Source organism: Pleuronectes platessa, chromosome 13 (genome assembly GCF_947347685.1).
Source record: "Pleuronectes platessa chromosome 13, fPlePla1.1, whole genome shotgun sequence".
Lineage (NCBI taxonomy): Eukaryota > Metazoa > Chordata > Actinopteri > Pleuronectiformes > Pleuronectidae > Pleuronectes > Pleuronectes platessa.
In genome coordinates, this window is record NC_070638.1 from 14,871,414 (window position 1) to 14,891,995 (window position 20,582).

Genomic DNA, 20,582 nt, shown 5'->3' on the forward strand with positions numbered 1-20,582 from the left:
CTGAGAATTATAGAGAGTTATCGTAATCAATATGGAGTAAAAGCATGTAGAATGGCCCCTTTTGAGCCTCCATAACATCATGCATTGTCATCATCATTATCATAATCTATGAAAATTATATTTATAAAGAGATAATATAATATATAATATACCTTATATTCAAAATTATCTTCTATTATCTCTTCATGAAGTTTACATGAAAATTATTCACTTCCCAAGACTTCTGGACTTAATCTATTATTTGGTACCTTTGGAAATTGGAATTTTAAATAAAGTTTCGTGCATTTGTACTTGATTGGCTGACTCATCAGCAGTTAGCTGCTTGTAAAGAGATTGAAATAGTTCATAATAAACATGCTCACTTCTACTGACTTTATACTAGAAAGTTCATTTTTATATTGGTATAAAAACTGATATTGTTGCTTCATTTCAGAGGGAAAATACTGTATCTGCTTTATGATCATTCTAGGGAGCAATTTTTGGCCGATATCTTTTACAGTTTCGTTATAAACACAGAGAAGAAGACGGCAAAGAGTGAGAACCTTTTCCTTTATTGGCAAGGCATACAGTTCTAGTTGGAGAGAGGGCTAACCCTCTCGCAGTTAAACAGCAGAGTTTGGATTGTCAAAGCTGCAGTCTTGGTTCACAACCCATATTCATAACATCTCTGGGAAAAGAAATACTGATCAAGGATGACTGTTGAGGCTGTCTGACTGAATTAATCTTCACTATGAATCCAAGAAGTCTTGGATCGGCACATTGACTGTACGATCCTTTATGAATACATGATCTGAGTGGATCAATGAAAACAGAGAACGACGAGGAAAAGATGTCTTCCGAGGTGTTTCAGAAAAACCAAGATGGAAATCTGTCACTCAACTATTTTTTAAACAAGAAAAAACGTGAAACAGATCATTTTTGCTTATGTATAATGTTACTCGCAAAGATAGAGAAAATTAAATGAGGAGGAAAAAATAGTTGAAGTAATAGTTGAAATCTGTCCTGTTTGACTTTCTCACGCGTCGAGCTACACATGAGCACTAAACCTCAGACAAAAAGAAAGTTGACTGCCCCATTGTTTCTGACAGATAATAAAGAAATAATAAATAAACTGTACACGAAGCACTGTGAGGAAAATGTACAAAATCAGACAATTAGTGACACACAGAGACACAGACTGAACCTTCGCATGTTGTGCTGGTTACGCTTCTGTTAAATAGTCCTTAATGGTGAAGGCATCCTTGAGTTCCTACAGAAGGGATTGCACGTGTTTTATACTCCAGCATGTCAGTGAACACATCTACTACCAAAATTAAAAATAAGGCGTCTAAAGAAAAGAAAAAAAAAGTTCATCTCATTCATACATTAAAACATGAGTTATTTTTGTTTCACGGTAATAAAATAAAATAAAGTTTCTCCACAGGGTAAGTTTTGTGTATATACTCCTCACGTTCGTCCTGCAGCCGACGTCATTCATTTCCACAGAAATCCATGTTTTTGTACAGTCACTTATAAAAAGAGCAAAAAACAACTTCAGTCCCTCCAACATCCGACTATAAGAGCTGTAGTGGTCCAGCCTGTGCTGTTCCACTCGATCACCAGGCCTTTAGCCGACAGAAAAAACAGTGAAACAGTCACATTATACATGTTCAACTGTACTGGAAGTGCAGAACTGTAAAAGTACCATACAAAGTGCTTTGGTTTTTTTTCCTTCTCTCTTAGTAAATACATTCAAAAAAAATAAACCGCGTCATTCACACACACACAAACCCACATCACTGTTTAAGACAACATCAGTTTCAGCTACTGTTTGACCAGGAGTTTTCAAAAAAAGGACCAGAGACAGTCGGGTCAGATTGGCACACAGGGTGCTACAATCAACCAACTTTATCAGTCACTGATGGAAAGTAGCCAGTGGCAAAATGGAAATTACAGTACGGGTTGTATCATGCTTGCTTGGCACTTGTTTTGTCATTGACTATGTCCTTGTGAAGAGTGAAATATTGATCGATGAGAGGGAAAAAAAGATTAGAAAAAAAAAGGTTTTGGCACAGGAAACTGTCTCTCGGTAACCTCCTGTTTTTTTTTTACAGTTACAGTGACGCGAGCATCATTCTTTGCAACACTCACACATCTAATACATGGCACTTATCAGTCTGGTACGTTATGCAAGTCAACAAAATCTGCATTTCAGTAGCTGTGTTTGACAAATTGTGTAGCAACAATAATGGATTTGAATGGCTAGGGCTCTTTGTATGAAGTTTGTGCTGGTTTGCTTTACAGTCAATGACAAACTGTTCTTCAGTCAACAGCCTCAGACGTGTTAATGTTTCGGCTCAAGCCCTTAAAAACCATAGTGAGGGCCGGCAATGATCAAAACTGTAAAGTGCTACACTTGAAGGCAAATTGATAAAATGGGAGACAAATAAAAAGAAAGCAAACAAAAATTACTGAAAAACATAAAAAAGCACGACAAAACTGAATCATGACTGATATTTTGGGTAGACCTACAGTTAAATACATTTTGAATGTATTTTTCATGTAACTCTATGCAAAACCACGCAAATTATTCACTAGTTCAGTTCCATTTGTTGTCACTGGGAGGCGCCATATGCACAGTTAACATTGCTTCAGATGTTATCACGTGACTGTGATTCTGACCCTGGCTCAGTCTAGTTGCTGTAAATATCAGAGTTTCGGGATTATAAAAAATGGAAATAATAAACCTGAAACAACTGAAAATCAAAAAATAATATGTACTGCAAGCCCAGTCGTCATAAGCATATGCATGTCCTACAACGACCTCCTGCTCAACATAACTAAATGGGCTTTTAGCTTATAGGAGTGTGTACAACAATAATGATAGCCACTCAAAATGTCTGCTACATCTAAAGAGTACGGCAATAAAACCATGGAGAGCTCCTTTCTGACTTTACTTTGCTCAGGCTGCTTTGGAGTGACATGTACTTAACCTTCCTTTACTGCCTGTCATGGTGTATGGACCTAAATAACAGAATGAACCAACAGAAAACCAAAAGGCAGGTAAAACAGCATTGTCCCCGTAAATTGCAAGTTTGGCAAGAGTCTTAGAAGACATTGTTTGCGTGTTTTCACAATCATTCATCACTTTTTCACAAGTACTCCAAAAGAGGAAGACAGGGCTGTCGTTGGCAGTAGAAGACCTTAGGTCGGCTGGTAGAAAGGGAAGTTTTCTTTTAATAAACTTCTCAGAGTTTCTGTAAGTCTGACTGAAGGACACAGAACGCAAAAGGACCTTTCAGAAAGTTGACTCCCCGTCCTCTCTGAGTCTATCTGTCGCTCTCCAGTGCAAGTGACTGCTGTGTAGAACTGCAGGCTTTCTCTCAGCACCTCCCACAGCTGTGTGCACTTCCGTACTCCACACCCCCAAGAGGCTGTTGCCCTTTGTCCCACGGAAACCAGAGGTGGTGGTGTTTGGTCGGAGTGGGAGAAGGGGGAGTGACAGAGGATGAGGCACCGAATTCAAGAAAAACAAACAAAAAAGGCTCCAAAGAAAAACAAATGGGTTGTGCTATGTGCCGAGTCTGACGGGTGGTACCCCAGAGATGTCTTCCTGGTCTGTTTCTCGTTCTTCTGCCATATCTTTATCAGATTCTATAGAAAACGTCCTGTCTGAATCAGTGGTGAGCATTTTGGGGAACCGGCGAGTCTTGGCATCAAATCTGCTGCCAGATCCAGTTCTGGAAAGTGGAGACGCCCTCCTGCGATCGCAGCTCTCCTCCTCCTCAGGCGGACTCTCTGTGTCGGACTCTCCTTCTTCTTCCAAGGTCAACTCGAATTGGAACTTATCGATAACGGCGGAACTGAGTGCTGAAGCTTCTCCAGGGAGGGTCTCCTCCTCCTCCTGGGCCTCTCTTTCGGGTGAAGGGCTGTGGGGGATCATGCTCTGGTACCACTCTCTGTTATCCTCTAGAGTGTCCAGGATCTCCTGAGCATCTGGGTGGACGAGGTCAGCCCACGTCTCCCATAATGGATGAACTATGTAGTCAATGAAACCCACCTGGAGAAAAAAGGGAAAAAGTGGTATATACTGTAGGTAATGGGGAATTATCCTCATCCTTAGCATTATAATGATTTACAATAAGTGCTATAAATGAAATACTTTGGTTTGTCTACTGTACCTGGTTCTTCTCTATGGAGGCATTGTGTTTGTCACACATGGGGCTGACCTCCATGCCCTTGTCCCTCTCCCTGTCCCCCTGGGTGAAGAACTCCACCATGATGCGGTCCGTCCACTGTCGGTACAACTCAAGAGGCTTGGTGGGGTTACTCAGGTCTGCACAGTGCACCATGTTCTGAAGAACCTGCAGTGACAATTGAACAGTGTGTGACTATCAGATAAAGAAGAAGGAAGATTCTTCCTATTTACTGATTTTGTTTGTTTTTGTATGAATTGAAACATGGTTCTGACCTGTATGCGGTCTGAATAATTGTCCAGGAGCAGGACTCCGAGACTGGTGACTTTCTTTGTCTCCACCATAGTTTTCAGGTCTGCTAGTAGGTTCATGTGTTTAGACATATCTGTTGCCAGCACCTGCGGATATATCAGACAGATTGAAAAATTAGAAAGCTGAGTTCAAAGGTGAAAAAGGTAGGAAGAGCGTATTGTCTACCAAAATTGTCTCACCATGTCAATGACCATTTTGCGCAATGACTGTCTCTGTTTTTTGCTGAGGTTCTGGAAGATGTCACAGTTTTCCTCCTGCGCAAGCTTGAAGCCGACTGCCAGATGGTGATTCTCCAGCACCGACGAGTCGTTGTACATCAGGGCCAGCTCCGAGTCTGCAGGCAAAAAATGCAAAAACCAAAGTTTACAGACGGCACTGTAAGACACCTGAAGGTTTAACAAATCATATTCCACACAGACACGTATTTATAGACACCTCATCCACGTCGTTAAATACTCTTGACACCCACACATAATCCCTGTGAAGCCACGCAAACTCACTGGTGTTGATGAGAAACTGATTAGAAACTCCAGGGTGATCCACATCGTGGATGGCACTGGCAAACAGGGCGGCGAGGATCTCCAGATCAGTAAAAACGGCCTTGGACAACACACAAGAGAAGGGAGGGACCGTCAGTACATGTGTCTGTCTGTGTGTGTGTGTGTCTCTCTCTGTCTATCTCTCTCTCTGTCTGTGCGTCTTTTGGACAAACAAGAGTGAGTGTCTACCTCCAGGGCAGGTGTGGACAGCAAGACGTGTGTGGACTGGACCACGTCGGCAGCGTGGATGCTGTTGTGGTATGCCACATCCGCGTGATAGTGATCTTCCAAAGTCATCATGAAAGTGATGAAAGTGTCGGCAGGAATCTTGAAGGACTTGAGCAGGTCGCGTTCCTACGGGAGCAGGAGAGAGAGAGAACACATCACACTCTGGGTCAGTCGCGGTAGAGATTAATAATTCATTAACATTTGTTAAGTCAATGCCTCATTCATTCATTCATTTACTCTTGTTCATTCATTGACTGTACCGAGTGTATGTGTTTAGGTGGTATGAGGACAACACTAAGAAGAGTACATTATGTTAACGTGTGTTACCTGGAAGATGGTGTACATGCTGACCGTCAGCGCTCGATTCCCTGAATACTCGGAGACCCTAAATATGTCGATGCCCCATCTGTTTACGTCCTCCATCTCCTGCGGGTGAACGATGTAGATCTTTACAAAGGAGAACATGTAGAACCAGTTGCAGTGAAATGATAAATGAAGCATTGAAATGGTCGTACCTTGCTGAGGAGTGCCTCCTGGCCGGTGTTGACCCCAAAGCGTGGGATGGTAGAGGGGGCGAGGCTGGGGCTGTGGGTGGCCTTCTTCACGCCGCTGATCTGGGACATGGGCCGCTTATTGTTGTCCTTCTCCTTGGTGGGGTTGGACATGATGTCCATGTCATGTTGCTTCTCTGTCAGATGGAAACAGATTCAATAATATTATAGATCAAAGCTGTATTACGTTTTTCTGTGCAGCTTTTGTATTGTATCAAATAAAGGGGTTTTACCAAGGAAGGTGCTGGAGATGAACTCAGACACCTGGTTCCCTGACCGGCTGGTTTCCGACAGCTGGGTGAGCTCTCGGTTCAGCATCCTCTTGAACTGGAGACGCAAACATGCACATGAAGCATCCGTGAGTTTGAGCAAGCAAAAAATGCACTAAAAGTGAAAGTGTAAAATGAATGAAGCTCTTAGTATATGTCTGAGGATGCACAACAAAAACAACCCACAAACTCTTGACTCTCCAGTGTTTAAAGGCAGAAAATGTCACTTTAAATGAGCTTAGAATAAATCTTACTAGAACTTTAAAAGGTTTTTGTCTGTTCCAGCAAATAAATTAAAGTGCCGAACTATCTGAGAAACTCATTCAAACACAGAGAACCATTAGCTGTGAAGAGGAACACATCCACAGCCTAATCTACCAGGAATCGTTGAATCAACAAGATCTCTGGAGCTCACACAAGTGTTGCATGTCACACACAGTGCAGAGGCTAATGATTGGACACAGACAAAAACACTGACTTTACTCACAAAGCAGGCTGCACATAAACCATCCACACATCTACATGGACGAGAGTCACAGAGGATCTCAACCACTAGTTGGTTCACACTCATTCACAAAACGAGCAACGTGTGAGCCTGGGGCTGCCCCGGTCCCCTCCCCTCATCCCTCACCTGCCCTTACCTGAAAGAACATCCACGACACAGGGATTAAATAACTCACTTCTGGCATTTCAGCGCAAAATCAAGCATGGAAGCAAAAAAATAAAACTGAGGTAGCTGAGCTTTCTGGTCATTCCTGGGACACTGCCTGTTTCCACAGAGGATCAGACTGCAACTGAGACTCTGAGCAAAATCCACTGCAAGCGAGCAGAGCAGTGAGAGCTGAACAGATGCAAAGAAAAAAGAACAGTTCTTCAGTCCAGAGACGAACAAAAGAGTGGACGCACAGCTGTGGGAACGCCGAGGGATGCGAGGATGCAGAGGCTGAAAAGCCACACTCCCTCGCTCCCCTTCACTCTCCCTCATTCACTCAGTTACTGGCTGCCTGTGTGTGTGTAAACAGAGGGAGAACGAGGTACTCTAATCCCCGCCTCCTTCCAAAAAAAAAGAGCCTAAGAATAGCAGCCAATCTGGTGCTCGCTGCAGCAGAGGCTGGGAGAGGCGGTTGACTCTCATTGGCCAGGGGGGTGCACAGAGTGGGAGGGGCTGGCAGCGTCAGAGGAGGAGGTTGTGTGAACACCATGTGCACCAAGTTTGAAGAAGATATGAAGGAAAAGCTTTGAATGGATGGGGGCTGGGGGGGGGGTGATTTCATTCATGTAGCCAAAAATAAACACAACTCCCCTATCTATTACTTAAAATGAAACTGCGTAAGTATTTACTGTAAAAAAGGAAACTAAATTATGGCGGCTATGGTCTCATCTGAAGCAGCAGCTGCTGTTGGGTGAGACCAGGGAAGGAATCGTGAGATATTTATAAATATTTCTCTAATTTGGGTCTAAAATTGAACTTTTGTTATGTGCTGCCTCTGATGTTCAGAGGTTTAACTTTTTCCATGTGATGTACATCACCATATCTTCAGAATGCAGTTTTACCTCAATTAATTCAGGTTCATCTAGAGTTTGAATGACTGCACCTTAAAAATGGCACAAGATGCACCCGACTACAAAAGAAAACCCCTTCAGGTGGTGGATAACAGTGCAGATTTGAGGCAGTGCAATGAAACCTCTGCAGGTAACCTCGCTGTATTAAATGTTAACCTGCACAGCGTTGCGGTGTGTTCTCTGACAGGTGTGTGTGATGTGTGGCCGAGCCATGTGTCAGGGTTGTGTATCATGATGAAGCACCTTGTTTGAAGCCATCTCGCTGACAGAGTGTCGCGTTTTCAGCGTCTCCAGCTGTTCCAGACACCAGTCCAGCTCATCCAGAGTCTCTATGGCCAGCTGCTGGTGAGGCTCCTCTGCACCACACAAACACAGGGAGGCATTATGGGATGGATTCAGCTGGTAGTATACATTCATATACTTTTAAAATATCTAAAAGATGTTAAAACTAGGACTTAAATTACTTAATTTACTTCACCTTCCTTTCTCATTTCATGAGAGCAACATGCTAATATTCTGTGTGTTTCTGACCAATGTTGAATATGAGATATTGATCAGTATAATATTTATATATATTTTAATACCAATACCAACCTGCAAGGCTGGTCTTGCACATGGATGGTGGGTTGTTGCCTGAGGATCGCGTCCTGTAGACAGACACCATCCATTCAGCAAGTGAAAAGACAAACTGTATATCCAGCATGATTATTTGTCAGCAGAGGACATTTGCTAATAACTTACTTGCTTGCTGGGCGATCTTGCTGGTCCGTTATAATGGCAAAGTTACCTCGGACTGTCCTCAGGCTGGCGAGGACCTACAGGACAGGAAGAAGAGACTGAATGTACGAGTTCATCAAATGTGGCGCACCTAGCATCATATATCTGTCATATAACAGAACCACAGGTGTCACCTCAGTGAAAAACACAAATACTTCTTCACACGTCTTCACTTAATTGATCTAGCGCTACATCAAGTGCTGACAGACCCCTTGAAACCAGATCCTGTAGCTTTTGTCCACTGCGCTGCACAGTGGCCTTCCCCTGTCCCTGTCTGATGTTTTGGTGACATCACTGACACATGTCTGTCACTCCATTTTCCGCCAAACACTGACTCAGCGCCGAGAGGGAGATCACAGGAGTATCCAGTGTGCGACCCCGTGTGTGAGAGTCCTTCAGGCCAGCATGCAAATTTAAACAGCGTGATCGAGCAGATTCGCGGCTTATTCGACTGTGTAAAGTGAGCAAAAGTGTGACGCACGTCCCACGCAAGAGCCGGGCTACAGCAGCAGGACGCCTGGTCCTGTCGCGGGGCCAACACAACGCTATGGGCTTTTCCGGTGCAGGAGAATAGCCTGGTCTCGAACCATCTGGAGTTTTTTTAAGACCTGCTTTCGTTAACGAACAAGTGAACATAAATTTATTTTTATTTGGCCACCTGGCAATTTTTTTTTTTTTTCGGATTGGAATATAGCTTCCAAATGCTGAATGCGAAAATATCAGAAGACTCACCTGTGCAAATGGTGTAACGATCATGTCTTCTGTGTGTCTGAAATAGAAAAGAGAACACACAGGTGGAAAGGGCGTCAGACGAAGACACGTTACACTGAGCAGATGACCAATCTACAAGCTCCTTCATTTCTATATTTCATCTGTGGTAGAATAAAAGAAAAACCATACTTAACTTCTTCATGACAAAATAAAGACAAAGGAGGTATGACACATATCAAACCAGTTATCTGTGCAGCCAGGCATCTAGAGGACATTATTTAGTTTTCACATTTATTTGTCAGATATCATCGTTTATCACTCCCTTCATCCTTATTCTATTAAAAACATAGCTGTTAGAAAAAACAAAAGTGAAGTGCACTGCCTGGTCAGGAAACAGACTGGGTGGGGTATTAAGGTTTGTGATAGAGGTATGAACACTCACAAAAAAAGAAAACCACAGGGTGTGTTAATATACTAAGTTGGTTTTAAGCGTTACATGCAAAAACAAACCAAACAGAACTGGGTGTTTTAAAGGTGTCTCACAGGGGTCAAGGGTGAGGTGCTTAATATTTAGTCATGTCAGAAAGGTGGGGGGAAATGGCCACAGAACCATCTACAAGGAGTGCAGGAAGGGGCTTCAGGGGGACACAGTCAGTGTTTTTATCTATTTTGTTTAGTTTTGTCATGTTCTTCTCACCGAGTTGACAACCAGTTGACCTCCCAGTGCTTCAAGCTTTCCTCCCTTTAAACACAGATAGGTAAGTCGATGAGGACACCTGTGACTGCTTACGTTACAAATGTAAAGGTGTTTAGAGAATATGAATTTGAGGAGGGGGTTGAGTGAGACAGAACTATCGACTAAAACGTTGCCTCCTTCTTTCCAACGTTTTGCAGTCGCAGTGGAGCAGATTTCAAATGCAAACATTGTGTGATGGAGAAACAGAAGTAACTGTTGCTCTTTCTGAGCCTCTGGATCTGACTCTAAACATATCACACACGTGCATGAGGCACGTTTTATTGCTGGATGCCAAATGCTTGATGGAAAGATTTCATTTTTCACCATAGGGCATGTTTTAAATTAGGTCTATGAGCTTGTAACACTGAAATACTGATACAAGAAAAGCATCTAGGTTCACAATTGTCATCAATCCCTTTATCAAATAAAAATGCACATGTACAGAATAGTTTGAAAACATCAGTGAACAAAGCTATAAAAGCGTGAGCACGTCCTCTAAACTGTAGTCCTTTGGCTTCGGATGTCAGAGAATAGTTTCAAATTAGCAAATTAAGTTGAGACCTAAACTGTTTGCCGCTGTGCATGATATGATACTTCACAAAGAAAACACATCCACTGTCTGAAAACTGACTTACAGGTCACTGGCAGTGGAGGAGTTTCTGGAGGGACCTTTGGGTGAAAGGTCAAAATCGGAGTCGGAGCGGTAGAGGAAGGATTCCCTCCGCTGGCTGTGGGGAAAGTTGGCCTGTATAACCATCCCAGTGCCAGGGCTGGCCTGGGGGTCCAGGGGGCTACGGCCCACCGATAATCCATTTTCCACATCAAAACTGTGGAGAAAGAGAACGAGAGAGAGGGAGGAAATTCATTCAGGGTCGATGACAAAGTTGATCAGACAGCAACGTCAATAGTGTTATTAAAAATAGACAGTTTGAGCTGTTATTGTGGTGTACTCTTGACTAAATGAGTTGTCAGTAATTACTCTAGAGAATATGTGATAAATGGACCAATGATCAAAGATCCATAAAGTTAAGATTTCAATTAACAATGGAAATGTGATTCTATACAATGTCCAATGAACTACATAGCTGAAAAGAAAACCCCAGACTCTCCTCCACTTATAGGAGACTATGGCTGCTCCAGTAACAATTAAACAGAGAGAAGGAATATAACATACCATGCTCCACATCTAAAAATAACACAAGCTCTCATCAGTGGGTAACAGCATTCAGCCGTTTTTATCTTTTGAACAGGAAGTGGTGTAATTTGGAAGGAAGACTAACCATTATAAAGCAGTAAAGACCACAATAAGAGCTAAAAATTACAAATTTAAGCGAGCAGCAGAAAGGATATTACCGTGGGAATTATGCAGGAAGGCCCTTATCAAACCTGATCTGATATATCCCACAAAATAGAAAAAATCAGCACTGTATTCAAATGTGTCAAACAATAGGTGACAAGAAAAGGAAACAGCAAAAAGAGTCTGAAACCACAATGAAAGGGTGTTGAAAGTCTGAGACAGCGAATGGTTTCTAATTCTGAAGGCTTGATGTGGGTCTCTGTACTGTGGCTGCACGATCATTAGAGTTACTACCTGAAGTGAAAACTACCACATTTTCATGGACTACATGATGTGCACTTCATTAGAGGTGAAAGGTTGTGTGTGTGTGTGTGTGTGTGTGTGTGTGTGTGTGTGTGTGTGTGTGTGTGTGTGTGTGTGTGTGTGGTGGACTGGGGACTGAACAGCACGTATAAAATTAGCATCAGCGTATTGACGTGGGGGTCATGTGAGTGTGAGAGTCTAAAAATAGCCGGGCGCTCAGGTGAGAGGGGCTTCCTCCTGATCAAACACGATCCGACGATGGAGAAAGACACCAAATAAAGGCAGAGAGAGAGAGAGAGAGTTAGAGGGGAAGAGGCTCCTCTTCACAGTGTCGGCACGTGTCTTCCTTGATCTGCATCTCAATTTTCCCACACTGACATGAGAGCCCGGAGACGCTCTGTCAGCCTCGAGCTGCGTTAGGCCACACCTCTGCTTTTCTATACAGTCTGAGGTATTCCTGAGGAGAAATCCACGCCTTGGCAAAACAGCCACGAGCAGAATGTGGAGGATTTTCGATGGCCAGATGCTTCACACACACACACACACACACACATCAAATATTGGTTAAATAAATACAGCAAGGGGAACGCTATTCAAAAAGAATACAAAAATACAGCTCTCTACGAGGCTCTCAAATGAGGTGTGTACCAGCTTCAGCATGAAAACACCCCATTCATTCCTCCTTCGTGCTAGGGATGCCGCGTGAGGGCAAGACATTGCTGTGTTACAGGCTGTTGCATAACCACCAGCCAAACAGAAGACCCCATCCCTCCTTTCATGTGACTGATTCAGACACACTGACTGCACTATACATAGCCAAGGCGAGGAGTCAGAGGGAAGGGGAGTGGAGACCTATGGGGCGCGTGGGGGCACGTCCGAGGTCAAATAGGGCAAAGAGAGACAGAGCGTAAACAACATTTAAGGAAGTGATGAGGAAGAGTACAGCGTGTTCTGAGAAACATACACAAGGGGGTCTGGGGTCCTCACTGCAAACTGTGTGACTGTCTGTGTGTAGTGTGCACACCTGCAAATGTGTATTTCAACATAGTAAAATGGTGAAGTTGTGTGTGTAAATGCATCACAGTAGTGCAACGTGCAACAACACACACCTGTAACGCGTGCACTTTGATCATTGCACACACATGATCCCTGCACCGTTACTACAAGGACACACGCAGCTCGGAGCCCTCGCCCACTCCTCACACTTTCTCTCCCCCCCCCCCCCCGTCGACCCTAACGATGCTGCACCTCTGGCTGTTCCTGCGTGCTCTGACCATAAACCCTGTTTCTATTTTTGTCTCGGCACAACGCTTCTGTCTCCGTGCAGCTAATTTTAGCTCCCCCGTGCATGGGGGGAATAGACCGAAAGAGGCAGCGATGCAGCTAAAAATAGACTTTAAGGTAGAACACAGAGCAGCCCTCCCTCCCCTGCCTTCTCCCTCTGCATCACAGAGCAGCAGATTCTTCCCCCCATTCATGAATATTTATGGAGACATTTCTATTTGAAGGCGACGCTGAGCTATAATTAGACCACAGATCAAAATATAGCCCACGTCTTTCCCTCGCTGCTATTTCCCATCCAGTTTTCTCTCTCTCTCTCTCTCTCTCTCGCTCAGCTGAGTTCAGCGCAGGGTAGCGAACATTGAGTCCCGACTCACTCACGACATTGGACTAATTATCTTTTACTTGCACACACTCAGGCACGATGCTATTGCATTTTTGGATCAATATATCTGCCTCACATGATTCTCACTGGCACAATCGCAGTGCTCTCCCTTTGGGTTTATATGAATCAGACTCTAATGGATAATAAACACGGTAGCATGGAACCTAGGAGTAGTTGTTGCCAAGGCTACAGCAGATGGGGATCCAAATAAGCAGCACATTGAAACAACGATTGAGGAACAAATAGTGAAAATGTCTGTGTCAGAGAGTTTTGTTGTTATTGGTGTAATGCATTGTGTGTGTATATTCCAGTATATAAATGTTATATAATATTTATGCTATATTGTGTACCAACTGCATCTAGTCACAGGAGCATTGAAAATAAAGTAATTGGATAAGATAAACTTTTAATATGGATTTTCATTCTTATAGTGACAAAACTTATATTTTACTATTAACTTAATACATTTTTAGATGTAAACTGAATAGCAGAGGCAATACATTTTCAATGCAGGGGAATAATGGCTTGCTTCCAATGCTTTTTAACATCTCCATTGAGCACAGGCTTTAAGCACACAATTTACAGAACGTATGTTAAATGTGTCAACTGAGGCATTTTGTGATTCTGAGAGGTCAAAGGTCAGCGTTCAGGCTTAGCGTGCATGTCACCCGGACAGGAAACTCCCACAGTAGCTCCGCGGCTGTTTGGACGGTCAGTCTTCAAAAAACGCCTCCATTGTCTTTGTGTCTTTCACATGGGAGCCTCTCACACCCACCCACCTCTTCTCTCCTTTCCTAACACCCTCCCTCCCTCTCGCCCTCCCTCACGCTTTTTCCCACAAATCCACCAAACAAAAAAGAACAAAACAGAATTTGTTTTTCAAAAAATAACCCTGTTGAATGGGAGGGTGTTGTTTGACAATACACCAGATACACTTGTTGACGGCTGATGTGTGTGAGTAGTTGTTGTCTGGAGAACTGAAATAAACCTGTTCATTCAACCTGAGGAGAGGGACCCTCTACTGGACTTCAGGGGGATTGCAAGAGCTGAGCATCCTGGACAATGGAATAAAGTTATGTTGCAGAGATAACACAGTTAGTAGAGTTAGAAAATTTGTCATCAAATAATTGTGATCGTCGACCACATTCTAAAGTCTTTAATAAAGAATTATTTGCTTCAAATTTCATAAATGTCTTGTCTTATAGTAAAGTGAATATGTTGTGTTTGTTTCTTTTTCTTTCATTCTATTTCAAGCAGATGTTTTGGAATTACCCTTTTTTTTTTCAAATATTTTTCTGATAATTCTATTAATCTTTTGTCCAAATACCATAGAAAAGTAAAAAATAAATCGAATTTGCCAAAACCAAATGGATGTATTGAAATGATTTTCTTATCGACAATGAACTATTCAATAACCTTCATCCATCGCTCCATTCCAGTAGATAATGAGGGAATTTTCATTTTCCGGTGAACTATCCCTTTAAGTTAGAAAACTTTGCGATCGGTGGGACAGATTAAAAGAGGCAGAAAAGCTGGATGTGGCTAAGTGAATCCATCCTAGTTTGACCTCTGAATTCACACACTGGAATTCATTCAAATCTGCCTCATGCACACGAACAGAGGCACATACACATACACATGCACGCACACACACTGTATACAGATATACACACACAGACACACACACTGTATACACACACACACACACACACACACACACACACACACACACACACACACACACACACACACACACACACACACACACACACACACACACACACACACACACACACACACACACACACACACACACACACACACACACACACACACGCACACCTAATGACTTTCTCTTCTCTAAAGACCGAACTGTAGCCAACAATCTTGGGCATCATAAAAACGTTTTCCCCAAAAAATAACAAAATCAAATAAAAGCATAAAGACAGAGGTGTGTTACGGCATGTGTTATTTAAGTGGCTGGCTATTAAGAAGCGTGATTGATGGTAACCTGTCAGTGGCCATGATACTCGACACCCTGCCTGCGTCACCAGCCTGTCACGGCGACGTCAATACCATCTGGGGAGCATTAAAATACAGGAGCTCCGGGCCGGCACGAGAGCGAGCGAGCGAGGCAGCGAGAGAGGAGATAGGCCTGTAAACCGGGGCAAGCTGTCATGTGAACCTTCATTCATCATTCCCCAGCCTTTACTGTGACACAACCAGAGGTAGAATTGGTTACACCGGAGCCAACTGGCGGGACCGGTTCAGCCATTTATTCAGGAGATATGCGGAACATTTATAACATGTAACACAGATCTCAGGTCGTGACGCCTGGGAGTATTGTGTTCCCATTGATAATGAGTCTATAGGAACAAGCAAAAGAAGAACTGCGAGGCCCAAGTGTCAAACTCTAACTTATTTTTCCTGCTGTGGTTGAAACTTTTATAATCTAGGCTGCATGTATCTGCGCTGCATCAGCACATGACTCATGAAAGATGCTCTGGAGCGAACAGGGATTAGCTTTGACCTGATGAGACCACAGAGGTCCCACAAGCAGCTCAGAGTGCACGACCTGCAGCTCAACACACAAAACAAAAAGAACAATGAATAGACTACAGGCGCGGTCAGTCTTGATAATCAGAGATTATAAAGTATAAACTTGGGAGAATTTTCAATTTCAACGCGACATTTTCAGTCTCAGTTACTTCTCATCCCGAAAGTGTGTGTTCTGCATTGAAAGTTGTCTGGTTGTGTTTTGCTGCGGCCCCTCGCACACAGAGGGAGAACCACCCTGTTTGTCTGTGTTGTCCTTCCTCTCCCTTCCTGTGAAATCAAACTATTTGGCCGTTTGGCAAACTTGACGTTGATGGTGTGTTTTACTGATTAGCTGTAATCTTTGTTTCATGTGCTACTTAGTAGGTCCAATTTTCTGAAGGATTGTTGTTCCTATTTGTTTTTAATTTATCTGTAAATGATATGTACAGTATAAGTCTGTTGACAATATAAGCATTACCTTTTTCAAATTGCTGTAAAGTATTCCCTCCTCCTGTTCTTTAACAAACAAGTTGCTCACTTGTATGTCCACACCCAAACAGTCTATGGTCCACACTAGTAAAAGACAAGTATGAAAGTGTAACAGGCATAGGTGAACAAAATATGTTGTATTTATACTTTTGGAGCCTTAAAACAACACTCTGACACTATATTTGCATAATAAAAAAGGAAAAAAGAAAAATAAATTTAAATAATTTAACATGTATGCACTTAATCATGAAAATGTTTGTATTGGCTAAAAGGTTTGTGGTCAGGTGACTGTGTGCGATGGACATCCAGTCGACAAGTGACAAACGATTCTAAAAGTTCACATTAAAAGCAATTGTTTAGAGCTGATTGTAACATTATGTTAATTGGTTAATAAGTGATAACAACCAAAAACAATTTTCCGAGTTGTTTCAGCTTGAGTTGCCGTTCACATGAATTTTCGCATTGAGGAACACATTTTTCCGATTAATCTGTCACTACATGAACGCAAAATAAATTTCCTAGCTGGGTTTTCAAACAACTGCAAATAAAGCAAATACTTATGCTTCTAAAAGATGTCAAACTTCCTTTTACAGGATTCGTGGTATAACTCTTGTCAGAGCGGCAGCGTGCTGAAAACACGAGATCTGGCTCCTGGTTCTCTCTGTTTGTGCCCTCGTCTCTGTTACTGACTAATCCCCCTTGTTAAAAAACATGGAGGAGACGACTGCATGCTGCATTTATTCTGCAGATCAGACTCTAAGCATCCAACAAACCAAGTCAGACAGAATTTAAAAGTAGATTTTAGTTGTTATTATTTCAGAAATGACTCATGAAAAGCAACAATAACCTGTCAGACATTGCATCATTTCACATCCAACAAAGATGATAGCTAAGTATAGACATTCTGCAACTGCGATATAAATGTATTTCCATTGTGCACAATCGAGCAATGAAAATGTTTTTTAAAAGAAAGTGAGGCAACGGAGCTGACCCAACAGAAAGGCAGGAACACCGAATCAGGTCACTGACCTTTACAAAAGCCACGTAAAACAGACAATGTTTTAGGTTTGTATAGAGGTGGTGATGTGACAAAGACTCCACTGTTTCTCTGTTGACAGTTTAGGGACAGGAAGTGTTTGACAGAGTACAGAGAAACTTTTCATTTTTGATGGAGTATGTTATCAAATATTTAAAAAAAACTATTCATTCCTAAATAAGATTGAATGTGTCAAATTAACGGGCGTCATTTACTCCGACAATGTTGTTAGCCTAAATGACCACACACATTCACAGAAACACACGCACACATATGAAAGACTTCAGTCTGTGTTATCCTCCAGGATCTAGTAGAGCAGCCGAACAGTGAAGTGTGAGGAGCAAGAACTGGAGGGAGAGGGAAAATGAGCAGAAGGTCTGAGGGTGAGGAGACACATGAACAGAGGAGGGAGAAGAGGAAGGAGAAAAGTTCAGAACCTGGTCTATTCACATCTCATCATTTGGATATGTCACGACAGCATAGCAAAATTTGTTATTCAAATTCTATCGAGGATATATTAGCAAAACAATGTTATATGAAATGAAATATGAAAACTATTACTAGAGAGTACATTACATTTCCAACATGAATGTGTGTAGTTGTGTTGTATGATGCAGTGTTTTTACTGAGAGATGACTGCTTATGAAAGCTTGTGAGAGCTATTCTCATCCACAATTAGATATGGTCCTAATGGCTCAATTCACTTACTTTAATGTATGACTTGGTTGTGATTGTAAGAAATATTCCTCCATCAAAAAGTTCAACCTGAGTACAGTCGCTACAATTATTAGTGAGTTCATTCTAACCTACAGTATCGGTCAAAATTAAAAGATTACGATTTTTTCTGACATGACAAAAAACTTTTAAAACACTTTCAAATCAATATATCTCAAAATAAATATGGATTTGAATTTACAGATTTTTAGAACCGTGGGAAAAGATTTTGTCTTTGTCACAAAGATCTCATGCAACAATAACTTTTGAAGCAATGTAAAGGAGGATATTTGAAAAACTAAAAAAAACGTCACTTCTCCTGTAGTCCATATGTTTGTGTTTAAATGCAAGTGAAGCAATGTAACATGTAAAACTTGCTCTCTTGCTTCCATAAAGCGTAAAGTATCTAGACAGTAAAGAACAGTCTGGATGTCAAATGGAAAAAAAGCCATAACTTTCTTTTAGCTCGTGAACACACACACACACGGACACACACGGACACACACACACACACACACACACACACACACACACACACACACACACACACACACACACATATAATTGCACATTTACTCTGTCATTCTATGAAAAATATTGCTGTGTGCGAATCTGGAAAGCTCATCACTGAACAGTACATTTATGGGGTTTAGAGGAGCATTAAGTCCATAACGCCTGTCACACTGCGAACACTCAGCCATGACTTCACTCTGAGTGAGTGAAGGTTACAAATGAATCAGCAACAGACATTGAGTTTGAGTGTTCGTGCATGAATCTCATCCCACACCAGTACAGTAAACCGTACGTGCATCACTGCTCATGAGGCCTATAACCCGACACCGGGGGGATCTGTTCCTCCTGTCTATGAGGCAGACAAATGAAGGTCCATGAGGATCCCTGCAGGCCAGACCTCCATTAGAAGACACTGATGATTTATGAAAATGCCTTGGAAATACTTTTAGACACATTTCTTACTTCAAAATGTCTTTTGGCTCCAACGGCCTGGTCTCCTATGCCAGGACCAGTAAGAGTTATGCCGCAGGGCAATAGGATGACTTAATTATTTTTGCAAATTAGGAGATTCATGTAGTGTGACGGAAAGCTCAGATTAATTTGTCAAGGCCAAATTGACCTGGCAAATTTAGAAAGTGACTGACCTCTGGCACGAGCGCACTTCATTTATCTCAAAGATGACACTTTATATACACAATTTGATTTGTGAACAGAATCCAAAGCAAAAAGCTGCCGGATAGAATTGTGGCATCTAGAATATCAAGAACGAATCCAACTTTCACACTTTTTGAATTTTGATAAATTGGGAAGATAAAGCTTTCACATCTCCTCTCCTCTCCTCCCAGGTTAAAGTGACAGGGGAGTGTATTGGGTTTCTAGGAATACACTTAATAAAGCTGAACCCTTAGCTCACTCACATACGTCCTGCCAAAACCCTCTGGGTAAGACTTATAGCTCATATTAAATTACTCTATGAATCATTCTCTCTCACCCCCAAGCATGCAACAAAGCTCATGCTTGTATTTGCTGTCAGTTGTTCATTTTGAAATAATCTTTTAGGATTTTTTTTACATCCCTTTCCTGGCTGTAGCAACATGTGTAATGCTCTGTGTCAGTGCCACTTCATTTTATACTTGGCCCACTGCAGACAGCTCCGAGGAAAATTAGATCAGTGGCCATGTGGGCCCACAGGAGACTGTAAATGGTGAGAGCCGAGGAGAGGAGCAACCTCACTCAAAAAAATGGAGGTTATTAATCTGCATTCAATTTTCAATGTGACGTCATAAAACTGATCTGTTACAAAGAAAATAAGTTTAACTCAATCCAAGACTGAATTATTGATTTAAAATGATGCTAATACTTACTGTCAAGTTAAAATATTATACTGAACTACTAAATGGGGTCTTCTCTGAAAAAAAGAGCTTTGCGCTAAATGCTAACAGCAGCATGCTAATTAACAATGCTAACATGTTGCATGTTTAGCAGGTTTCAAGGTGACCGTGTAGCTGGGCATGTTAGCATGCAACTACTTACCTATTAACACTAAGCAGAAAGTAGAGACTGGTGGAAATGTGAGTCACTTTGCCGGTACAGTAAACAGTCATGAACCAGAGCTCTAGATAAACTTAAATGGGACTTACTGGTATTTAATACAAAGTCATGATGGTGCAAAAGAAAAGTTGGGGAATCACCAGTCAATAGGATTCATCCTCTGATGACAGTGAACGTTTGTAACAAGTTTCATAAATCCAATTACCAGTTGAGATCTTTTTGTCTGAACCCAAATGGTGAGCTGATGGATTGATGTTGCCATCCACTGAGCGACGCCGCTGATATAAAAAGACAACTTCTATTATGTTGCTCTTAGTTGGCAAATACAGTTACATAAAATGTGCCAGGCGGCTTTCATAGCCTAAAGCCAATTTTAGGTTCATAAAATCGAAATCAAAGGATAAATGAATGCAGCATAACACACCGCAGCCAATAAGCTGCAACTGGCCCAGGAAGTCTCACAGAATCCCCTTATCCGTCCTCTTTAAGGAAAAGCAGGTGTTACCTTTACAGCTGAAAGTTGAAAGGGGAAAACAATAACCGCCACTGGGCAAAACAAACCATCACTTCTCATCCAGAGGGTTTTTAAACTGTAGTATGAGAGGCATCCAGAG

The 20,582-nt window shown here is 42.1% G+C and overlaps 1 protein-coding gene across 5 annotated transcripts in view; it reads right to left on the bottom strand.

Annotated features, from left to right (window-relative positions):
• Window positions 1-530: 530 nt before the first annotated feature.
• The window catches only part of pde4ca (phosphodiesterase 4C, cAMP-specific a), a 45,758-nt gene continuing 25,706 nt past the window's right edge, over window positions 531-20,582 (bottom strand). For 4 of the 5 annotated variants that reach the window (XM_053439008.1, XM_053439013.1, XM_053439010.1 and 1 more), the window contains 15 exons: window positions 10,497-10,688; window positions 9,823-9,867; window positions 9,147-9,183; window positions 8,379-8,452; window positions 8,232-8,284; window positions 7,881-7,993; window positions 6,039-6,132; window positions 5,770-5,942; window positions 5,582-5,680; window positions 5,216-5,380; window positions 4,988-5,087; window positions 4,667-4,821; window positions 4,451-4,573; window positions 4,161-4,343; window positions 531-4,039 (listed from right to left, as the gene is read on the bottom strand). In XM_053439008.1, the coding sequence (XP_053294983.1) occupies window positions 3,551-4,039; window positions 4,161-4,343; window positions 4,451-4,573; window positions 4,667-4,821; window positions 4,988-5,087; window positions 5,216-5,380; window positions 5,582-5,680; window positions 5,770-5,942; window positions 6,039-6,132; window positions 7,881-7,993; window positions 8,232-8,284; window positions 8,379-8,452; window positions 9,147-9,183; window positions 9,823-9,867; window positions 10,497-10,688 (2,095 nt within the window). In that variant the 3' untranslated portion in view covers window positions 531-3,550. The remainder of the gene's footprint in view (window positions 4,040-4,160; window positions 4,344-4,450; window positions 4,574-4,666; window positions 4,822-4,987; window positions 5,088-5,215; window positions 5,381-5,581; window positions 5,681-5,769; window positions 5,943-6,038; window positions 6,133-7,880; window positions 7,994-8,231; window positions 8,285-8,378; window positions 8,453-9,146; window positions 9,184-9,822; window positions 9,868-10,496; window positions 10,689-20,582) is intronic. The other variant, XM_053439009.1, reaches the window with a different exon arrangement.